This window comes from Puma concolor, chromosome E3, assembly GCF_028749965.1.
Source record: "Puma concolor isolate L17-30 chromosome E3, mPumCon1.1.hap2, whole genome shotgun sequence".
Taxonomy (NCBI): Eukaryota; Metazoa; Chordata; class Mammalia; order Carnivora; family Felidae; genus Puma; species Puma concolor.
The window spans coordinates 11,075,255-11,098,001 of NC_141682.1; the positions used below are offsets into that span (position 1 = coordinate 11,075,255).

General features: G+C 56.8%; 1 protein-coding gene across 5 annotated transcripts in view; it reads left to right on the forward strand.

The window, feature by feature from the left end:
• GTF2IRD1 (GTF2I repeat domain containing 1) overlaps positions 1–22,747 on the forward strand; it is a 123,955-nt gene that overhangs the window by 15,971 nt on the left and 85,237 nt on the right. For all 5 annotated transcript variants that reach the window (XM_086692511.1, XM_086692509.1, XM_086692510.1 and 2 more), the window contains exon 2: positions 20,683–20,811. In XM_086692511.1, the coding sequence (XP_086548637.1) occupies positions 20,689–20,811 (123 nt within the window). In that variant the 5' untranslated portion in view covers positions 20,683–20,688. The remainder of the gene's footprint in view (positions 1–20,682; positions 20,812–22,747) is intronic.

Here is a 22,747-nt window from a genome sequence, read left to right on the forward strand (position 1 = left end):
ACACACCGCCCCAACCAATGGAACGTAGCAGCCACGGGGCAGGGGCCCTTCATCTTCCTAGACCAACAGAGGGCCGGGGAGGAGAGGCTCCTGGCTCAGGTGCTGAGATCCATCTGGAAGGACCTGGGAGTGTGTCCATCCAACCCCCTCGTTCCGGTTTTCCCATCCTAGACCACGAAGCCCTTTGTAGCCCTCTGCACTCACTCCCCTGCCCACCCCAGGGTGCCATCTCAGCCCTTGTGCTCCTGTAGGTCCCTCGATAGGCCTCCGGACCTGTAATTTCCCACCCTTCTCCCTCCCCTGATTCTTCGACTCTCCCTCGTCCTCAGTTTTCCTCTGACTTCTCCCACCATGTTGGCCCCCGGGGCCTTTGCTGCTCCTGAATCTCTCAGATCTTGCCCCGTTAGCCCAGAGCCCCCCACCTAGCCCCCAGCCCCTGATTGGTTACAGGTGGCCCTCCTGACTGGAGGTTCCGCCTCTTGGTCCCCCCCGCCGTTTTGTTCCTCGCTGAGCTGAGGGCACCATCATCCTCTCCATCATCAGAATCAGAAACCCGGGCATCACTCCCAGTGCCGCCTCCTCGGATTCCCCCGTCCACACTGTCACAGATCTCCACCCTTTCCTTGGTCCCAGCCACCCTGCCCTCCATCCTGCTGCTACCCTCGACCTCAGGCCTGGCCGTCTCTGGCTTGGACCATTGCAGAAGCTTGGTAACTGCTGGCTTCCCGGCTCTGGATCCGTATCTGCCAAATACTGCCAGGTTCCCCGCATCTAACCACATCCTGCCCCTGCTCCAAACTCTTCAGTGGTTCCTGGCCTCTGAATGATGACCTTGCAAGGTCCTTGATCCAGTCCCCATGGCTGAGCCTGGCTCTTTGCCCACTGCTTCCTGCCCTGACCTGGATGATCCAGCCAGGCAGAGCCGGCCCCTCCCCACCCGCCACCCTGCTCCGGCCCAACCGAGACACGAGACACGTGGGCGGCCGGGCTGGTGGTTGGGTTTCCCAGACAGCCAGTGATTTGGCACTCCTTCAAACGGGTCTTGCCATATTTGCTCGGCATTTGTTTCCAGGGAGGTGGGTGGGGTGGGGGGCAGGATGGTCACCCCCCTGCAGATGAGCAGTGCTTGGCACGGTTCCCCTGGCTCTGTCCCTGCCCTGCAAGCTCTCGCTGCCCCGCGGCCTGACATTCCACTCATGTCACCTCTTCCAGGGAGCCCCCCCGCCGACTTCCCCACCCACTAGCCCATGCTACTTACATGTCACGTATTTTTATCTTTTTTTTGTTTGTTTTAGTGTTTGCTTATTTTTGAGAGAGAGAGACAGAGCATGAGTGGGGAAGGGGCAGGAGAGAGAGAGAAAAGGGAGACAGAATCCGAAGCAGGCTCCAGGCTCTGAGCTGTCAGCACAGAGCCTGACTTGGGGCTCGAACTTTAGAACGGCGAGATAATGACCTCAGCCAAAGTTGGACGCTTACCCGACGAGACACCCAGGCGCCCCACTTATTTTTATCTTTAACTGAAGTATAACTTACAGTAAAAATGCGTAAATCTTCAGCGTCTAGCATGATAGGTTGTTACCTGTGTATACACCTAGGTAACCACCACTCAAATCAAAATGTATCACTGTGTTTTTATTTTTCATGTTTTTAAATGTTTCATTTTAAACGTTTATTTTGAGAGAGAGAGAGAGCGCGCCTATGACTAGGGGAGGGACAGAGAGAGAGGGAGAGAGAGCGCACAGAGCCCGACTTGGGGCTCAAACCCACAAACTGCAAGATCATGACCTGAGCCGAAATCAAGAGCCAGACGCTTAACAGACCACCCAGGCGCCCCTGTATCACCATGTTTTAACTTTTTTTTTTTTTCCTTAATAGCCCATTTTATTGTCTGTGTCCTATCTACCCCCAGCCTGGGATGCTCCCACGGGCGAGAGCACCTGCTGTGTGGGTCCCATGCCGTGCAGAATGAAATGTGTTGGTGATATGCACGGTGGCCACATCCCACCGGTGTGACCATGACTGGGGGATGTGGCATGGGCTGGGGCCGGGGGTATTGGTGTGTTTTGAGCCTGGCCAGGGGCTCCCCTGCAAGGTCAGATGCCCCATCCTCTGGTGGGAGAGGGGCTGGACCCCTTCCCGGCCAAGGGCCTCTGCAGGGAGCAGGGACCCTGCCCGGAGAGGCCCCTGGGGGCTGGCAGCCTGGAGATTAGTCTCCAAGGCCACGACGCCAGTTGCCATAGGCACGCAGGCCCGAGTCAGGATTGCCATTTCTCATCCTAGTCACGCAGGCGGCGGCTGCCCCTGCCCGCCCGCCAGGAGCCGGGAGCCAGGCTTTAAATAACGGGGCGGAAACCTGATCCCGGAGAGTCTGCCCACCAGAGCCCAGCCTCCCCTCCTGGCGAGGCAGGCGCGGGGCGACCCGGCCACCCTGTACCGCCAGCAGCACCCTCCCTTCTGTGGGGCGGCAGAGAAAGGACAAAACCTGAGTTTGAGGGTTTTCTTCGTGGTCGTAGTGCCCGGTACACAGGCATGGCCCTGACCTGGTCCTGGGGAGCCCCGGCATAAAGCCGTACCTTCTGGAACCCTTGGGCTCAGAGGAGACGGGCTTCCCAGGGCCCGGCCACAGACCTGCCCCTTCCCCCAGCTCCTCCTCGGCAGAGAAGGCAGGAGGCCTCCCTCGATTTCCAGGAAAGCAGCCCAAGGCCTCTGCTTCCCTGCGGCTGCCCTTTGCCCGTGGCCTGGGCCTGCTTTCCTGTCCTGGGGGCGGGGCAGCTGGAAGGAGGAACGTTTATGTTCTTTCTTTCTAAATCGCACCATGACAGCTCCTCAGCTCAGATACTGTACAAAAAAGAAAAAAAAAAAAAAACGTAGAGGGAAGGTAAGTCACTTATGGATCCAGCCCAGCGAGGCGGACAGTCTGCTTCATCCCTGGCTTTTCCTTTTCCACGTGCGCCCGGGGCCGGTCATCCGTCCAGTGCTGGCTCCAGGCCCCACGGGGTACTGGGGATTGTCTGCTGTTTCCCTTACGTGTGTGTGTGTGTGTGTGTGTGTGTGTGTGTGCGCGCGCGCTATGTGTATTTCCGGCTGTGTGGCATGCTTTGGCGAAATGCCTTTGCACATCAATCTTTGCGTTTCGGGTAATTTCCTCGGGGTAGATTCATAGACATGAAAGCGGCTGGTCACAGGGTGGGGCCTCGGTGCAACAGCCTCTTGAGGTCTGTCAAGACTGCCTTCCTGTTGTCCGCTGCCTCCCTGGGGATTCCAGTTCCCCCACGTCGTTTTAAAACTTTGTGTTGAGAAGAAAAGCTATTTGTTGTAAGTCAACAGCTCGATAAGTTTTTAGAAACCAGTTTACCCAGATAACAGCCCAGATCAAGAACAGAACATTCCCAGCTCCCAGAAGTCTTCCATGCCTCCTTCCAGCCACCCTCCTCCACCCCTCCCCCGCAAAATGACCACCATCCTGACTCCTAATGCAGGAGTTCGGATGTTTTTGAGCCACACTTAAATGGACCCCTATGGTGTGACCTTCCACTCCTGGATGCTTTCATCGTATTTGAGAGACTCGGCCCGTGGTGCTGTGCCTACTTGTGGTTTGTTGATACGTCTGATGCCTTTTTCAACAGAGCAGGCCCCCGGGAGAACGCACTGGAATCAAGCACATGCGGGTACTGCCCTACAACCGGGATGCCTACCGTCGGAATTGTTGCCCATTTTCAAAGAAATCAAGTTGGTTTCCCTGAAGCACCTGCACCAGTGAATAGGAAAGGGTTTGCAACTGGCACAGAGCAGTTAGGCGCACGGGAGAGCACGGTGGCATCACGTCCCAAACGTGCACTGGGTGTGCAGAGATCTGGGGTGCGGACTGTCCCCTCTGGGTTTCCCCGGATGCACATGGAAGCAGTTGGGTGAGGGGTCCCCACCCAGCTCTGCACGCTCTGATATCGAATACTTAGAAGCGCTAAGACCTGCTTTTCCAAAGTGGTTGAGACTTGCTCTTGCTGTCCTGGTTCCATATTGCCTCACTTCCTACCTACCCAAAGCTACCGTGAGCTGTCCTTGACCTCTGCCCACGAGACCCCTTCCCCTCCCCTCCCCCTCCCCCAGGTGACTTGTGGAAGTCTCTAGACTCTCTTTAAAACGTCTTTTTTTTTTTTCTTTTTTAAGTTTGCTTATTTATTTTTGAGAGTGAGTGAGCCGGGGAGGGGTACCGGAAGAGGGGGAGAGAAAATCCCAAGCAGGCTGTGTGCTCTCTGCACAGAGGCAGACACAGGGCTCAAACTCATGAGCTGGGCGATCATGACCGGAGCCAGAATCCCGAGTCGGAAGCTTGACTGGCTGAGCCACCCAGGCTCCCCACTCATTAAAAGGTCTTGGTCAACAGCCAGCGTCCGCTTGCAGACCTCCAGGGATGGGGAACCCAATGCCTACGCGGTGTCCTGTTCTTCCACTCAGGGACGGCCCTCCTGGTTGGGAAGTGTTTCCTTGGGTCAAACCAAAGCCCGTATCCCTGTGACTTCTGCTATGATGTCAGCAAGCCTGGGGCTGGTGTGGGACTTCAGAGCCAGTGACGGACTCAAGGCCCGGGGAGACCATGCGCATCCCCAGACCTGCTGTCGTGGGTGTTGCCCGGTTACGCTCAGTAAATGGCTGTTGTGGTTATTTAATTGGGGTAAAACACCCATCACGTAAAATTGACTGTCACAAGCATCTTTAGGTGTTCAGTGCAGTAGAGTTAGGTACAATGACATTACTGTGCAACCGTCTCTGGAACTTTCTCATCTTCCCACCCTGAAACTCTGTCCCCAGTAGACACTGACTACCCCTCCGCCTCCCCCCAAGCCCCTGGCACCCACTGATCTGCTTCCTGTCTCTGAATACGACTGCTCTGGGTCCCTCATACAAGTGAAATCATACAGCATCTGCCTTTTTGTGCCCAGCTTCTTTTATTCAGCATGGTGTCCTTAAGGGTCATTGTGTTGTGGCATATTGCAGAGTTTCCTTCCTTTTTAGAATTGTTATGTATTATTTGAAAAAAAAATTTAAGGTTTGTTTTTGAGAGATAGAGACAGAGCACAAGCAGGGGAGGGGCAGAGAGAGACACACACACAGAATCCGAAGCAGGCTCCGGTCTCTGAGCTGTCATCACAGAGCCCAATGTGGGGCTCGAACCCACGAACCATGAGGTCATGACCCGAGCCGAAGAGTCAGACGCTCAACTGACTGAGCCACTCAGGCACCCCAGAATTTCCTTCCTTTTTATGCTGAATAACATCCTGTTGTGTGTATAGGCCACATTTTCTTTATCCATTCATCCGCTGGTGAACACTCGGGTTGCTCCTGCCTTCTGGCTACTATAAATTCTGCTGCCGTGAACACGGGTGTATAAATATCCCTTTGAGACTGTGTATGCTTACCGACATTACTCTAATGTAAGATCTCCACCTTGGAGTGGATCTGATAAGTCACCTCCTCTAGTCCTCACCCAGTGCTTGAGTCCATGTCTCCAGCATCCGGCCGAGACTTCTTCCGCCCTGGGACGCACACCAGGGATGGGACAGAGTCCTACTTCCTTCTATCACCTCTGACTGTCCGAGGGCCAGGAGGGGCCTTCATGAGTGGGATCACGGCAAAGGCAAGGACAGGCCGGCATCCTCTCTGTCTCCAGACGCCCCCGCTAGAAGGAAGCAGGTGGAGAGGCTGTAGCAGGCAGAACTTCTCTAGTTGATGCTTGGACAAAGTCCTCAAGGACAAGGACTGAGGGATGGTGACATTTACCAGGAGAATCGTAGAGACTCAGGTCTCTTTTCTTTTTTATTAAAAAGTTGTTTTAAATGTTTATTTTTGAGAGAGAGAGACAGAGTGTGAGCAGGGGAGGGGCAGAGAGAGAGGGGGACACAGAATCCGAAGCAGGCTCCAGGCTCCGAGGTGTCAGCACAGATCCCGACACAGGGCTTGAACTCATCAACCGTGCGATCGTGACCTGAGCCAAAGTCGGATACTTAACCAACTGAGCCACCCAGGCGCCCCAAGACACAGGTCTCTTAAGAATAGAGTCTATTCCAACTAATATTTCTTAGCTGCCCCCCCAACAGTGCAGTGAGATAGGTCTGACTTGCCCCATTTTACAGATGAGGAAAGCAAAGTTCAGGGAGATGAATAACTTGCTCATTAGACTAGCCCTGGGGAAGGCAGGTCTTTCTTCGAATGGTGCCCAACACTGGGGCTTTTAAAAGTTTATTGGATCAATTTACTTTCACTTATTTACATCCTACCTTATTTCAGAAGCGACTTAAAAGACTCCCACGGAAACATAAACTGTAGTCAGATGGGATTAAAAGGGCCGTAAAGTAAGTTATGGCTTACAACGGAGCCGGAAGTGAATATAATTTGAAAACGCATACCGTGGAATCAGTTTCCGTTAGGAATGCGTTCAGTTAGAAGTAACCTGATAAACGGATTGGAGAAGGGAGGGGCTTGTTTTCTCCTGTAACCAGAACGTCTGGAGGTGGGCGGCCCATCCTGGACTCAGGGACATCAAAGGAACCAGCACTCCGTTTTCTGGCTCTATGCTAAGCAGTGACTTCGGTCACTTTGGCCTAAAGGGGCAGCTGGCACCTGTTCCACGGGCAGGGGAGAAGAGGGTCACATGGGGGTCCTGCTACAGACCCTTGGATTCTTGCCATAGGTGCCAAACAGGACACATGCTGTCTGCTCATCGATTGGAAAGGGCATCTCAGTCTGTTATCAAATAGACCAGGACACGAGAGCTAATGGGTGGCTTTATAACCAGTAGATGCTGACTCACTAGGACGCTTTGGTTTTAATCTTTTAAAAAGTGCGACATCCAGTGTAGTAAGTTTTTCCCTGTGTATACACATGTATATCCAGCCACAAGGGAAAGATACCTCGTTAAAGGTGGCTTCAGTGGGGCACTTGGCTGGCTCGTCGATGGAGTGTGCAACTCTTCCTCTTGGGTTTGGGGGTTCGAGCCCCATGTTGGGTGTAGAGATTGCTTAAAAATAAAATCTTTTTAAAAAAATGTTTATTTTTGAGAGAGAGCAGGGGAGGGGCAGAGAGAAAGGGGGACAGAGGATCCAAATCAGGCTCTGTGCTGACAGCAGAGAGCCTAGTGTGGGGCTTGAACTCACGAACCTTGAGATGACCTGAGCCAAAGTTAGATGCTTAACCCACTGAGCCACCCAGGTGCCTCCCAAAATAAAATCTTAAAAAAAAAAAAAAAAAGTGACTTAAGGATCGTGGACATTTACTACCTAACCCGAAGCCCAGAGGTTGGTAGATTCTGAGTCATGACAGGTCAGTCGGATTGTTTCACGGGTCTGTGCTGCTGTCCGCGTGATGGCTTCGCCTCCTGGGCCGGCTCCTCTCCTGGTCCCCACATGCTGTCGTGGCTGGGGGTGTCACACGCAGAAGAAGGAGGACATTTCTGGCTTCAGTCGTGCCCTGAGAGCAAGGAGAACTTCCCTAGAAGCCCCTCGAGTCTCAGTGGCCAGGATTGGGTGGCATGCTTCTCTTTAAACCGGTCCCACGTAAGGGATTGATCTAAGCGCTCCAGAATCCCCATGATTCGCTGCCCCAAACACCTGCCTTTAGATGCCAGGACACAATGAGGGCTCTGTTCTCAGGGAGAAGGGGTCAGGGCTGGGGTTGGGACTCGGTGTCTGGACTGAGTCTGGACTGCCTTGCAGTGCACCGCGGCTGATGTAAGACCCCTTCCCGCTGCCCTGCCTAGATCCTTCCTAGGCAGGTAGAAGTGGAAGTCAGGGCTTTGACCTGTTTATTCTCTGCCAGCTGCTGTGATGGTGGACAGTGGGCGGGGGCAGGAATTCAGGGCCCCAGGCAATTATGTGCCCACTGGGGAGCCCCTGTGATGAGAAATGAAGTGGGGGGAGGGGCAGGCTCCTGGGGAGGAGGGATGCCCCTACCGCCCCCCCCCCCCCCCCCCGCCCCGGAGGAGAATCTCCTTTTTGTTTGTTCTCTCAAGCTTCTTTTTCAAGAAACACAAGCATATGGTGGCGGATGGTGTGGGGGCCGTGTTTGGGTTGTATCTGCTCTTGCCTTTGCCTTTTGCGTGGCTGAGTGCGTTTTTTCCCCACCTGCTCTTGAGGCCAGCTGCTTCCTAGGGCACTGAGACCTGACTCAGAGGCATTCTCCCGGCATCCAGAGAAATCCAGCCCTGTCCCATGGTGGTTCTGGAGTTTCCAATGAGGAAAGGATTGCAGAACTTTCCGGCAAGTCCGGGCCTGAGCTTTGTAGGTCTGGGCTGAGGAGTGTGTGTGTGTTGGGGGGGGGGGAGTCGTGTGTGAAGGTGTGGACTAGGACTCATAGGTGGGGTGTGAGGGGTGAGGATGCCCTGGATTCGTTTCCCAAGGTTGCCGTAACAAATGGCCGTCGACGTGGTGCCTTAAAACGACGAGAACTGTTCTCTCCCAGTTCCAGAGGCCAGAACCCAAATCAGTACCACTGGGTCAAAATCAAGGTGTCGGCAGAGCTATGCTCCCTCCAGAGGCTGTATGCCTGGCCTCCTCCAGCGTCTGCCGGCTGCTGGCATCTGTGGCCCGTGGCTACGTCACTCACTCCCCGAAGCCACCATCATCAGATTCTGTCTGCTCTGCTTCTCATGGCCTTCTCGTCCCTGCGTGTCAGCTGTCCCGTCTCCTTACGAGGATACATGCGATGGCGTTTAGGGCCCACCTAGATAATCCAGGATAATCTCCCCATCTCACGGTCATTAATTTAATTGCATCTGCAAAAGTGATTTCTCCATATAAGGTGACATTTACAGGCTGCAGGGATTAGGGCATGAGTGTCTTCTGGGGGCCCCTTTTGGGCCTGCTGTGAGTCTCTAAGGGCAAATTAGAGCAGCCATTCTTGGCTAATACATGCCGGCTGGAAGAGAAGGGCAAATGGAGGTTCCCTTCCTGTTCCCAACTCGGCTGTGTCTGCACTGGGCGGGGGGTGGGGGGGTGCACATGCACGCTGCACCCCAAACACGTATCCAAGCTCTAGCCGCCCTCGCAAACAGCTGCCCATCAGAGGTGTGCCTGCATCAGCCTGGTGCGCCCGTGGGGTGTATCGGTTACCTACTGCTGCGTAACAAGTAGCCCCAAACTTAGCAATGTCAGACAGCCGTCATTTCGGATTTTAATCTCTCTCAGTTTGGGGCTTGGCTGCACTTGGTTTGATGGTTCTTGCTCAGGGTCTCCTGCGTTGGCAGAAGCTGGCTGAGGTTGGGGTTGTCTCAGAGACTTCCTTACTCGCTGGCGGCTGCCCTGGGAGAGACCTGGGTCTCCTCAGGCATCGATGGACCCACCTGTCTACCACGGTGGCGTCAGGACAGCTGGACTTCACGCATGTCGGCTCGGAGCTCCCGTGCTGAATATCTCAGGGAGAGAATGAGAAGCCTAGTGCCCTTTGGAACCTGGCCTTGGAAGGTCATGTGGCAGCACTGCGGGGGTACTCTGTTGGTCAGAAGCACGTTACTTTTTTTTTTATAAGATTTTTTAACGTTTATTTGTTTTTGAGAGATCGAGACCGAGCGTGAACAGGGGAGGGGCAGTGAGAGGGGGAGACACAGAATATGGAGCAGGCTCCAGGCTCTGAGCTGTCAGCACAGAGCCCGATGCTGGGGCCCGAACTCATGAACTGTGAGATCATGACCTGAGCCGAAGTTGGACGCTTAACCGAATGAGCCACCCAGGCACCCCCAGAAGTGAATATTAACGCCCACATTCAAGAGGAGAGGAACTGGATGTCTCTATTTGTTGGGAGATGTGTCAAAGAATTTGCTGTCATGTTTAAAGCCACCAAGGGATGGGGCGCCTGGGTGGCGCAGTCGGTTAAGCGTCCGACTTCAGCCAGGTCACCATCTCGCGGTCCGTGAGTTCGAGCCCCGCGTCGGGCTCTGGGCTGATGGCTCAGAGCCTGGAGCCTGTTTCCGATTCTGTGTCTCCCTCTCTCTCTGCCCCTCCCCCGTTCATGCTCTGTCTCTCTCTGTCGCAAAAATAAATAAACGTTGAAAAAAAAAATTTAAAAAAAAAAATAAATAAAGCCACCAAGGGAGGACACGCCAGAGAAGAGGACCCCCAAGGGCCCAGGACGGGGATTTGTTTGCCCAGTGGACTCCAGGGGCCTGAGCACCTCCAAGGTATTCTGGGGGCACATTCATGCTCTGGGGGGGTGTGTGTCCTCTCAGGCTGTCCCTCGGAGGAGGGCTGAGCAGGGCCCCCTCTGAAGGACAAGCCCAGGGTTTGGGGCTGAGTAGGGGACAGAGCACAGGGTGTCTCCCACTCGACAGTCTCAGAATCTGACCATGGTCTTGAAAGGGCCCAAGGATCTGCTCTGGCTCCCCTCCCAGCCTCACCAAGGACCCCATGCCACATCCCGCCGGCCGATGCCACAGTTCCTTTGCCAGTGCTGCCTCCTGGCCAGAGTACTCCCCATCTTCCCCGCCCCCCCACTTCTGCTTGTCCCCTGATTCTTCCAGACCTGCATAAATAGCCCCTCCACCCCAGACACCTCTCCTGGCCCAGTTCTGTGTACTAGGCTGGTTCTTGGCAGGCCCAGGGAGGGAGGCACGCAGGAGCCGGCGGTCTCATGGGGGCCCAGATACCTCTGCGTCCTGGCAGAGGGAGAGCTGCAGGGAGGAAGAGGGAGCTGTGGGTGGCCAGCCAGGGGGCAGCAGGCCAGCCGGGAGGGTCAGGACCCGAGGCACTGATGTGCCTGACAGCCGCTAAGAGCGGGCCAGGCAAAGGGCAGGGGTGTCTCTTTCAAAGGGCACAGAGGTGCTGGTTCCCAGAAGCCAGAGGACAGGCGTGTCCAGGGGCCTGCAGGCTGGTGGGGGGGGGAGGGCATGGAGTAGGGGTGAGGTGTGGCAGTGACTCCCAACAGGACCGTGGTCCCAGAGGGCAAGGCTTGTGTCCTGTTCATCCGTGTGCTCAGCAGGGTGGTGCTGTCAGCCTGCTGGGCTTTGGTTGGCGCCTTCTCTGTGAGGGTCTCTCTGCACCCCGAGGGAGTGCACCGTGCTGGAATTGGCCCCAGGAGGCTTGGCATCGAGCATACTCGTGTGTGCACCTGTGTGTGCGTGTGAGTGTGTATGAGTGTTTGAGTTACCCGTCCTCACACTCACCTCTGGGTCAGAGATCTGCTTGTCAGGTACACCCTCTCTCTCTCTCCCCCTCGCCCCATTCCAGCAAAGGCCACTGGGTGTCCACTCTAATCTGAGGGTGACACTCACGAGTGGACACTTAGTGAGTATGACCAAACTCTTCCCTTTACTTCTGCAGTGAAGGCTGTGTATCTGCAAGATTCCTTGTGCCTCTCTCCACAGAAACCGTAATATCGTCTTTTCACTTGTGCTCCCAGAGAACTCCTATTCACCCTTCAAAACCCATCTCAATATTCATCAACTCAGGGAAACCGTGTGTGGACACCCCCTACTCCCCCGAAGCGAAATAAACAGAAAATGTGGGTAACCCCTGTCCCCCATGTCAAGCTCTGTAGCCCGGGCGAGCTTCCCCTCCTGTCCTCATTTTATGGTCCAGTAATTCTCTGTAGACAGGCTGGCCCTGTGAGCACTAGGAGGGCAGGTGGGGCTGTCTGAGTCATTTCCAAGTCTGCCTAACCCGGGGCAGGCTCCCAGGAGGATTGAATAAACAGGTTGGGGTGAAGGGAGGCCAGGGAAACATCCCCCCCCCCCCGCCACCTCCGGGGCCTCCTTAGAGGTAGCCAGGCCTCAGCTTCTGCCGGGCTGTTGTGGGCTGGCCCTCCCCCTCCAAACGGTGCTCTGCCCGGGGACTGAGGCCCAGCTGATGGCCAGGTAGGGGTGTGCCCTCTGTTCTGTCCCCTGCGGCCCAGCTGGGTGGCCGGTGAGCACCCTTGGGGATCAGCAAGTGTGTGAAGGGGAGGGACACCCACGTCCCTGATACAGAGGGGCCTGGGGCAGACCCAGCCCGTGGGGGTCCCCTCACTCGCCACTCCCTAGACATGCTGACGGTAGGAGGGCTGACGGCGTTTGTTCCTCGGTTCGCTCTCAGGCCCCCGGGGGACAGGCGACCCTCCCCGGCTGGTGGGCCGGGCCACGTGCTGTCACCACGGCCAGGGGCTGCTCTTGCTCCGCCGGGATTGTGCCTGCGCCGTCTCCTTCCTCGCCCTCCCGTATCCGCTCCACGCTGCACTCTGTCTCAGACACCTACCGTCACACCCGCACACCCACTCACACTCCTGATTTCTTAATCATGCGCTGTTCCGGCCCCGGCAGACTCGAGGAGGAAAGAGAGAGGAGGCTGTGGATTCCCAGGGCTCGGGGGGTTAGGCCCACTTCCCGCAGGCCCAGCCGGGGTCTCCTTGCCTGCGCCTTCCTGGGCCCCACGGGCCCTCCTCTCCCTGCCGGCCAGGCCGGGCCCACCGATCTGTCGGCATCCCAGAGGGAAGTGGCCGAAGGCTGCTGTCACGGGGTCCCCGATTCGGTCGGGGTGATCTGAGCCGAGGCCCCGCCTTTGCCACATCCTGGCCCCAGGGCTGACGGTCAGGGTGCTTGATTGAGGCTCGACGTTCTGTTCTGGAAAGTGAGGGCGGTTGAGAGGATTAACCAGACATCGGGGTCTAACCCTCCTGGGTACTCAGGAGGCAGCCACGTTGCTCTGTTTACTCTCCTCTGCTGAGCCCCTGGCAGAGAGTGGCGACCCGGCCCCATATCTTTGACACTTGCTGTTTGGGGCCCAGGTCCGTTCGGGCGTCCCCTGTGTGTTGCTCTGAACCCCTGGGCCCGCGGTGCGGAAGACTGGTACCTGAGCCCCTGCCATCCAGTGCACAAGCCCTGCCCCAGTCTCTCTCCGCTTGCCTCCAGCTGGGAGCCTGGTCAGCCCCACGGGTCTCTTCGGCCACCTTGCTGGCCTGTCACCATGCCTGGGGTTCCACCCTGAGCCCCATGCATCAGAATTAGAGGAGTCCCGCCCCAAGTAGGAGCAAAAAGGGACTGTGTGTGCCAGATGTCCCCAATGTCATTCTGGCTTGGTTGCTCCCTTTTGAGCAGGAATGTCCTAGAGGACTTGGTTTCTTTGCCCTTAAAATGGACAGAGTCCCCTCCCTTATGCCCGCTCCCTGGACAGAGGTCACAGATGTCAGGGTGCTTGTGAATGGGACAGCAGTGTCCGAGGGGGCCCTGGTGGGCAGCTGTATCGGTGGTCATGAGGGTGACCTCTGGGAGAGGAGGAGGGAGTTGGTGGCAGAAGCAGGGCAAGGAGGGGGAGGGAGAATGGGGGCGTGGGACCCTCAGATGAGGGGGCATCCAGATGCTGGTGGGGAAGGGGAGATTTACTTACTTTATTTATTTATTTGCATGTTTATTTTGAGAGAGAGAGAGCAGGGGAGGGGCTGAGAGGGGGACAGAGGATCAGAAGCGGGCTCCGTGCTGACAGCAGAGAGCCTGGTGTGGGGCTCGAACTCATGAGCCATGAGATCGTGACCTGAGCCAAAGCCGGACACTTAACCGACTGAGCCACCTAGGTGTCTGGGAAGGGGAGTTGTTTTTTTTTTTTTTTTTTTCGTAAATAAAAAAAAACAAGTTTATTTATTTTTGAGAGAGGGAGAGAGAGAGACAGTGTGAGTGGGACAGGGGCAGAAAGAGAGGGAGACACAGAATCTGAAGCAGGCTCCAGGCTCTAAGCTGTCAGCACAGAGCCTGACGTGGGGCTCAGACTTATGAACCGTGAGATCGTGACCTGAGCCGAAGTCGGACACTGAGCCCCCCTGGCGCCCCCCAGGAAGGGGAGTTTTAAGTGGGCAGGGCTGGGGGTTTATCTGCAGCCCTGACTTTTTTTTTTTTTTTAATTTTTTTTTCAACATTTACTTATTTTTGGGACAGAGAGAGACAGAGCATGAACGGGGGAGGGGCAGAGAGAGAGGGAGACACAGAATCGGAAATAGGCTCCAGGCTCCGAGCCGTCAGCCCAGAGCCCGACGCGGGGCTCGAACTCACGGACCGCGAGATCGCGACCTGGCTGAAGTCGGACGCTCAACCGACTGCGCCACTGAGGCGCCCCATGCAGCCCTGACCTTTTTGCTCGCATACCCCTCTCCCACCTCCGACCCCATCAGCCACTTTGGCCAGCTCTTGCGATCATTGTGGGAGGTCAGGTGCCCGGGAGAGCAAGCTCCTGTCTCCCCAGGCATGCAGGCCACGGGAGGCAAAAGGACGAGCGCAAGGACCCCCCCCACGGAGCCTCCCAGCTGGCCTGCAGTGCCCAGTGCAAGGTGTTTGGGATCGGGGTCCCCAGCTGAGGGTGCTCTCTGCCAGCGCTGGCCCCCGAGGCCTGCCAGGGTGGGCTTTCTGGGCCCGACTCCCATTGGGTGCCTGCCCACTGGAGACAGGTCTGCCTGGGGTCGGGGCAGTGGTGACTCAGACAGGGACTCAGGCGCTTGGCTAATCTTTGGCTCAGAGACCGGGCTGGCTCCAGCTCTTGGCGGCCGGCAAAGCCGCTGCTGTCTGGGCAAGGGAGTCCCCAGCTGCGGGGGACGTGGGCAGCAGGCAGGGAGAGCAGAGCTGCTGGGAAACTGGAACCGTGCCCGGAGATCATCCAGGCCCTACCTGGCTGTGGGTCAGCCTTGCCCGGGAACTTAAAGATACAGTATCCCCAGCCCGGCTGCTGACCTGTCGTCTTGGGGCTTCTAGGGGGCGGGAGGCTGGGATCACAGATACAGAGTGGTGGGGCAGGTGTCTTCCCTCCGTCTCCGCCTCTTAGTGACCGTTCCCTGTGGCTCACACCTGGTCTTCAGACAGCTCAGGAGAGTGCCTTCCTCCTGTCCTTGAGGTCTCCCTGGACAAAGTGGTCCTGTCCCCTCTCCCAGGACCCCCCAAGCCTGCCTCTCACCTTATTAGGTAAAATTGATTTTTCGGACCTGGAAACAGGACCTACTGGCCATCCCTTTGCCTCCCTGTCTGTGTCGTTCTCAGCAGCTGGCAGGGACGTTTTGGGCTTCTGGTATATTAGTCCCTGTGTCGTGGGGTGACCAGCTGTCCCAGTTTGCCCCGGACTGAGGGGTTTCCCAGGACAGGGGACTTTCTGTGCTCAAGTCAGGAAAGTTCCAGGCGAACCAGGGGACGTTGGTCGCCCTCCTTGTGTATCATCCGTGGAGTCCATCAGTTGATCTTTCTGTTCCCCGAGTCCTGGTGGGTGTGAGGAGTACAGTCCCCCTGCCACTTCTTTATTTAGTTTATTTATTTATTTTGAGAGACAGAGCACGTGGGGGAGGGGCAGAGAGAGAGGGAGGGAGGGAGAATCCCAAGCAGGCTCCACACTGTCAGCACAGATCATGAGATCATGATCATGAGATCATGACCTGAGCTGAAGTCAGATGCTCAACCGACTGAGCCACCAGGCGCCCTTTACCACCTCTTGAAGACAGGACCAGGCTTGAGGACAGACAGACAGACCTTATCCCTGCTACCCACTGACTGGGGGCCTCGGGCATGCCCCTTCTGCGCCTCTGCGTTGGAGGAGGAAGTAAGCAAAGAGGGTTAACTCACCACTGATGCCCCACCACAGAGCAGTGTCCAGGGGCACCGATGCAGGCTGCTCAGAGGAGTACCTGTCCAGGACACCTGTCTGAGCCAGCAACCTCTGTCAGTTTCACTTCCTGGACTGTTCCTCTGATCCAAGTACATCCCGCATTGTAGTGTCCCACATTGCCCCCCCCCTTTTAATTTTAGTTTTCTGAGAGCCTGGCAAGCCCAAAGTTGTCACTCTGTTTATAGCTTGTGAGTGTCCCAGTTCCTGCCTGACGTGGCCGACTGTCACACCGGTTAGTTCCCCGAGGATTCAGGGCGTGCCCATGAAAACCCGAGCAGGCGTTCAAGGCAGTGGGCACACCGTAAACCCAGCAGGCATGGCCCTGGCCTCCCGGCACTCACGTTCCTGTTGGGGAAGTCGGGTGAGAAACACACGAACGGGTCCCTTCAGATCGAGCAGGTTCTGTGCGGAAAATAAGAGACGGGGAGCCAGGCGCCTGGGTGGCTCAGTGGGTTAAGTAACCAACTCTAGATTTCAGCTCAGGTCCGGAGATGGGGTGCGGAGACTGCTTGAGATTCCCTCTCTCCCTGTTTCTCAAAGAAAGACAATAAATTTATAAAAAAAGAGTTGGGCAATCGGGGGGGGGGGGGGGAGGCTGCTGTGTGGTCTGTGTGGTCAGGGGCTGTGCACAGAGGAGCTGGGGCTGGTGGAGCGGGGGAAGCCGTGGGAGTTGGAGGCCTGGAAAAGCCTGCTGCGCAGGGGAACTGCAGGCAGGAGACCCGGGGAGAGGGGAGTGCAGGTGGCAGGTGAGGGACACGAGGGGGAGGGAGCCAGAGCCCATTGCAGAGGGGAGAGGGCAAGTGGGCCCAGGTCACATGGGTATGTGCTCAGGGAGGTGTTCTCTCCACTCTTCTAAGCAGGAGGGCGGCGTGAGAGCGATGTGGCTGCTGTTTGCAGGAGGGACCATGGGGGCAGGAGAAGGGCGGAGGTTGGGGGACAGCGAGGGGTTCATTGCCGAAGCGTGAGCAACTGAGGATGGTGGCCCGCGTGGTCAGGTGGCCCTGGTGGTGACAAGAAGCAGGCAGATCTGGGTGCTTTCTGGAGCCACAGCAGCATGATTCTCCCCCGACTGTTTTAGAAACAAAGAGGCGCGCCTAGGTGGCTCAGTCAGTTGAATATCCCAGGACTGATTTTGGCTCAGGTCATGATCTCACAGTTTGTGGGTTCGAGCCCCACATTGGGCTCCATGCTAATGGTGCAAGCCTGCTTGGGATTCCCTCTCAAAAATAGCTAAACATTAAAATTTCTTTTAAAAATAGGGGTGCCTGGGTGGCTCAGTCAATTAAGCATCTGACATAAGCTCAGGTCATGATCTCATGGTTCATGAGTTCAAGCCCCACATCAGGCTCTGCGCTGACAGCTCAGAGCCTGGAGCCTGCTTCGGATTCTGTCTCTCTCTCTCTCTCTCTCTCCCCCCCCTCCCACCCACCCCTGCCATAAATAAATAAACACTGAAAAAAAATTAAAATTTTAAAAACAAAAAAACAAATGAGAGAGAAGGGAGATGAGGACGAGGCCTCTGTTTGAACCTGAGCACCTGGGCGAATGGCCGGGAGAGGCAGGTCTAAGCAGGGAAACACGGGGCCTACTCCGTTTAAGTTGCTTGTTAGACATGGAAGAGGACAGGTAGGGAGAGAGAGAGAAGCCCAGAGTCACCAGCCTGTAGGTGACATTTAAGCCAAAACATTGCAGCGAGGGGCAGAATTGGACGGGGGAAGAGGAGGGCCAGTTGGGGGCGGGGGGGGGGGACTGAGCCTGAGCCCTCCTCCCGGGTTAGGTTAGCAGTCAATGCCAGCAGTGTGAGTGGCCAGGAGGTAGGAGGAGAATCAGGTTGCCAGCACCCTGGCAGCCTCTAGAGAAGAGTCTGTCGAAGGAGAGGAGAGAGACAGAGTTCGTGGCCTCCGCGCCCTCACAGGCCTTGTCCATCCAGGAGCCCGAGGGCGGCTGGCAGGCCCTCGCTGCTTGTGCCCTGCTTCTGGGGCCAGCCACCTGTCACCTGAGGCGTCACTTCTGGTGTCCCCTCCTGGGGACCCCAGAGCAGCTCTTGGCTGCCTCCAGCCTGGCCCGGCCCGGCCCTGGCCGCCAGTGCTCGAGGGCTCCAGCTGTGGCTTCTGTCCTCACCGCGGGCCCCCAGGCCCCCGGAGTCTGTCCTGTTTATGCCAGGCACTTGCCTCCTGCTTTACTACTCTCATCTTCGTATTCTCTGTTCTGTATAGTCTGTTGGTTTTATTGAGTGGTTTTCTCCCCGCCTCAGGTTAGAGCCAGCCCCTCACCCTACAAACGAGGAAACTAGGCGCGATGCCTGGGTGGCTCAGTCAGTGAAGCGTCCAATTCTTGATTTCGGCTCAGGTCATGATCTCATGGTCGTGAGTTCAAGGCCTACATCGGGCTCCATGCTGACAGTGTGGAGCCTCCTTGAGGTTCTCTCTCTCTGCCCCTACCCTGCTCGCTCTCTCTCTCTCTCTCTCTCTCTCTCTCTCAAACTTTAAAAAAAAACTTAAAATTTTTTTTAAAGTTCATTTATTTTTGAAGGAGAGAGAGTCAGAGCACAAGCAGGGAAGGAACAGAGAGAGAGAGTGAGGGAGACACAGAATCTGAAGCAGGTTCCAGGCTCTGAGCTGTCAGCACAGAGCCCCACAAGGGGCTCAGACTCACAAACTGTGCGATCATGACCTGAGCTGAAGTCAGATGCTTAACCGACTAAGCCACCCAGGCGCCCCCCAGAAACCCTTTAAAACAAATGAGGAAACTAGGGTTTGGGGTAGTTGACCCAACGTGGTCCTCCTGGCAGGCCTTTGTCTGGGTCTCCCCGTGTGTGTGGCTTACGGCTCCCGGCCCGGCGCTCTGGCCCTCTGTCCCATCCACAGCAGCTCTGGCCACATGGGACCCTCTCTCCGAAGCCTGGTCGTTTGTCAGAGGGGGGACTCTTCTCCGTCTTGCCTCCCTGAGTGCGCCCACCTGCTCGGGACAAGGAGTCAGGGGACAGCCCAAGCCGAGCCCCCTTTTCCTCCCTCCCTTCGTCTCTGAGTCCCTGGTTCCTTCCTAAATGGATTAGGACTCTGCAGGAAGGAGCCAACAGCGGTCTGGGTGACCCGGAGGCCGGGGCCGTCTGGTGCCTCCTGCTTTGCCCTGATTCAATTTGGGCCTCAGCAGCTGGGAGGCTGGCAGGCTGAGGTCCGTCTGGGGACGGCTCGAGGGGTGGCCGAAGGGAGGGGAGAAGCCTTCCAGCGCCCCGGGCGGGCAAACCTCTCAGCTGCTCACACGGCAGACCCTCCGGTGGTCTTCGTGCCACAGAAGGCTCCAGGGGAAGCCACCGGCTGCCTGCTGGGCCCTTGGGATGTCCCGTACGTGGCCTGTCATGCCCTCAGCGTCCCTTAATACTGTGGACTTCAAGCATTTGTAAAATTGCAACCTGGGAGAAGAAAGGAATTTTATAAACATTTAGAAGTGAACCCAATTCACATTCCGGCCAGCGGGTGCCTGGCCCGTTGTTAAAATCAATATTTATTCACAGCCAAATAGCAGACTGGGGCCAGAGCCGAGGCCGGAGCCGGGCTCCAGAGTGTTCCTCGTTCGTTTGCATGTTTCCATAACCGAAGTTCGGACGCTTCTCACCTGGTTATGTGTGAGGCACTCTGACACTTGTTCTGCGTCACCGACCCATGACTTACAGGAAGCCTGCAGACTGCGGTTTGGACCACACCCCCCCTTGGCCCGTCATGCACATCGGGCCTGAGCTGAGCCCCGGGGGTCACCAGCCCCTGCCCTCACAGGGCTTACAGTCCAAGGGGCAGCTGTGGTAACAGAAGGCATTCTGGGTCTGGCACCCTTTAAGGTAGCAGGCCCAGCTGTCAGCCCGCCCCCGGCATCCCCGTGTGCAGGAAGCAAACGGGACGGGATCCACAGACTCCCTCTGATGCTCACTCCCCTGAACCGGCCACCGGCACCTGGCCTGGGGCCCATGCACAGAGCCCTGGAGGAGCTGAGCCCAGAGAGGGAAACCCAGAGTCCCTGCCTCCACTCTCTGCCCTCTCCTTTGCTTGGATTGGCGAGAGAGCAGCCGCCTCTGGAAGGCCCTGGCATTGGGACAGCCTGTGGGGTGGGGGGGCGGGGGGTGCCCCCAAACCCTGGCCCTGACTCCTGGGGTTCTGGTGAGGGAGGGGCAGGGAGGAACTGGAAGCAGGGGAGGCTGACCTGTGTATCTAGTGGGTTCCCGTTCTGGGCTGCCTGGGGCAGCCCTGACATTGGGCCCTGGTCTGAGGGTGCCCCACTGGGGAGAAAATGCACCTCTGTCCTCCAGGATCCTCATGACTATGGGACAAAGTCCTGTCTTGGGGAAACCCTGTTCTGAGATGAAGTGGCCTCTGCCCCACGGTATCTTTCTGAGCTCGGGGGGGCCTCGGGGCAGTGGCCTGGCCTAGGGAAGCCTGTGGCTTGAGAGAAAGCTGTGACGGAGGAGGCTGGGGACATGTGGGAGGCCAGCGAGGACGCCTGGCCCAGCTGGGGCAGGAAGGGGCAGGAGGTGGGGCAGCGGAGGGCACCTTGCCAGCAGAGGTGACCATTAAAAGCAGGGCGGGCAGTCGGTAGAGGACAGAGGGGCACTCCGGTCGGGGAGAATGGATGTGGGTATGTTTCAGAGACGGTGATGCTTGGCGTACCTGGAGCGTGAGGTGTGAGTGGGGGAGCTGGATGGGGGACAGGAGTCCAGAGGTGGGCAGTAGGGAGCCACAGAGGGTGTGTGAGCGAGGCAGAGCCACTGCCAGAGCTACGTGCAGGGGGAGAGTTGGTGGTTGAGGTGCCAGGCAGACTGGCCCTGGTACCGGCATTGCAGGTTCGGGGGACGTTTCGTGGAGCGCACTCCCCAGTCTCCTGCCGTCTGTGCCCGTGCCCCCGTGGAGCTGTGTGCAGGCGACTGTGTCTCCAGGCCTGTCGGGGCTCTGATGCCTTCATGCGTACGAGACCCTTGTGTGAAGAGGTGGCCAGCTCTTGATTCGTCCCAACTGGGAAGCAGAGGCGGCCCCTGGGGGCCTGGGCAGTGGGCAGCTGCCGAATGTGCCCCACACGCCCATCTCCTCCTCCTCCCTCCCTCCAGGTGACCATGGCCTTGTTGGGGAAGCGCTGCGACATTCCCACCAACGGCTGCGGGCCCGACCGCTGGAGCTCCGCCTTCACCCGCAAAGACGAGATCATCACCAGCCTCGTGTCTGCCTTAGATTCCATGGTGAGTGCCCCCGTCGGCCCTGGAGGAGCCGAAGCTGACCGCAGAGCCGTGGTCTCACTCCCCAGCCTGAGTCTCAGTGGCCCCGTCTGCAACAGGGCCCTCTGCCCATGTCAGCGGGCAAGAGGCTTAAGTGATCAGGATGGAAAAATCCAGCCCTGCGAGTAACCGCTGTCCCCTCGTCCCCTCTTCTTCATTACCTCGTGCCATTCGAGTCCCATCCCTGGGAGGGTCCCAGGCTTCCCTCCCTCCCCTGGGGTCCCCTGGAGGATAGCGTGTGGGCAGTGATTCGTGCAAGAGCTGTAATCCCCGATGTTAAAAGCAAGATCTGGGACTGCATCTCAGGACCAGGAGAGAGAAACGCGGCCTCAGAAATTGTACCTAACCCTATGGTAGTTTATTCCAAGTAAGGAAATAGTAATGTCATTTTCCTGTAGCCTTTTCCTGGGGGAAAGTTCTGTGACAGAGGGTAGGTGGGTGTTAAAATCTGTCTGGCATCAGTTAGCTGCGCCCTTGCATTTTAGGATGGTGAAATTCAAGTCCAGAGAAGGCAGTACCTTGCCTGGAGTCACACAGCTTGGCCAGCTTTTGTTTTATTTTTTAAAAATGATGGGGCGCCTGGGTGGCTCAGTCGGTTAAGCGACCGACTTCGGCTCAGGTCATGATCTCGCGGCCCGTGAGTTCGAGCCCCGCGCCGGGCTCGGTGCTGACCGCTCAGAGCCTGGAGCCTGTTTCGGATTCTGTGTCTCCCTCTCTCTCTGCCCCTCCCCTGTTCATGCTCTGTCTCTCTCTGTCTCAAAAATAAATAAACGTTAAAAAAATAAATAAATAAAAATAAAAATGTTTATTTAGTGATTTTGGAGGCAGGGATGGAACATGCACACACTGGGGAGCAGCAGGGGGAGAGAGAGTCCTAAGCAGGCTCCCCACTGGCAGCTCAGAGCCCAACGTGGGGCTCGATCCCACGAACTGTGAGATCATGAGCTGAAATCAAGAAGAGCTGGACGCTTAACCGACTGAGCCACCCGGTTACCCCTTCATCTTTATAGTTTTAACATGTTTGTGTCTCTAAAATTTTTTTTAATGTTTATTTATCTATTTTGAGAGAGCAAGATAGTGATCAGGGGAGGGGGAGACAGAGAGAGAGAATCCCAAGCAGGCTCCCCACTGTCCACGCAGGGCCTGATGCGGGGCTCAATCCCACAAACTGAGATCATGAGCTGAAATCAAGAGTTGGACACTTAACCGACTGAGGCAGCCCAGCATGATCAGTTTTTAAAGTGGCCTTTCGGGTTCAGAGTCTACGGTTTCCAAGAACAAGGGCCTCCTTCCAGGCTGTTCCTGCTTAGGGACCTCGAGCACTGTTGAGGTGGTGCGTGTGGGCCAGAGGCGGTAGGCACCGCTGGGGAGGTTGGCTGGGTACGACCCCGTCCCCGTGCAGAGCATCCTTCGTGAGGAGGGGAGCCCCAGGAGCTCAGCCGTGCCTGCTGCAGGGGCTGCGATGGCGAGGTCAGCTGTGACAATGGGCAGTTTCGACCCCCACGACAGCCACTGAGCCGTCTGCGGTAATTGATATTTAAATTGTAGTTAGTTGAGGGGCGCCTGGGTGGCGCAGTCGGTTAAGCGTCCGACTTCAGCCAGGTCGGTTAAGCGTCCGACTTCAGCCAGGTCACGATCTCGCGGTCCGTGAGTTCGAGCCCCGCGTCAGGCTCTGAGCTGATGGCTCAGAGCCTGGAGCCTGTTTCCGATTCTGTGTCTCCCTCTCTCTCTGCCCCTCCCCCGTTCATGCTCTGTCTCTCTCTGTCCCAAAAATAAATAAAAACGTGGAAAAAAAAATTAAAAAAAAAAATAAATTGTAGTTAGTCGAGGGGCGCCTGGGGGGCTCAGTCGGTCAAGCGTCCGACTCTTGGTTTCGGCTCAGGTCACGGTCTCACGGTTT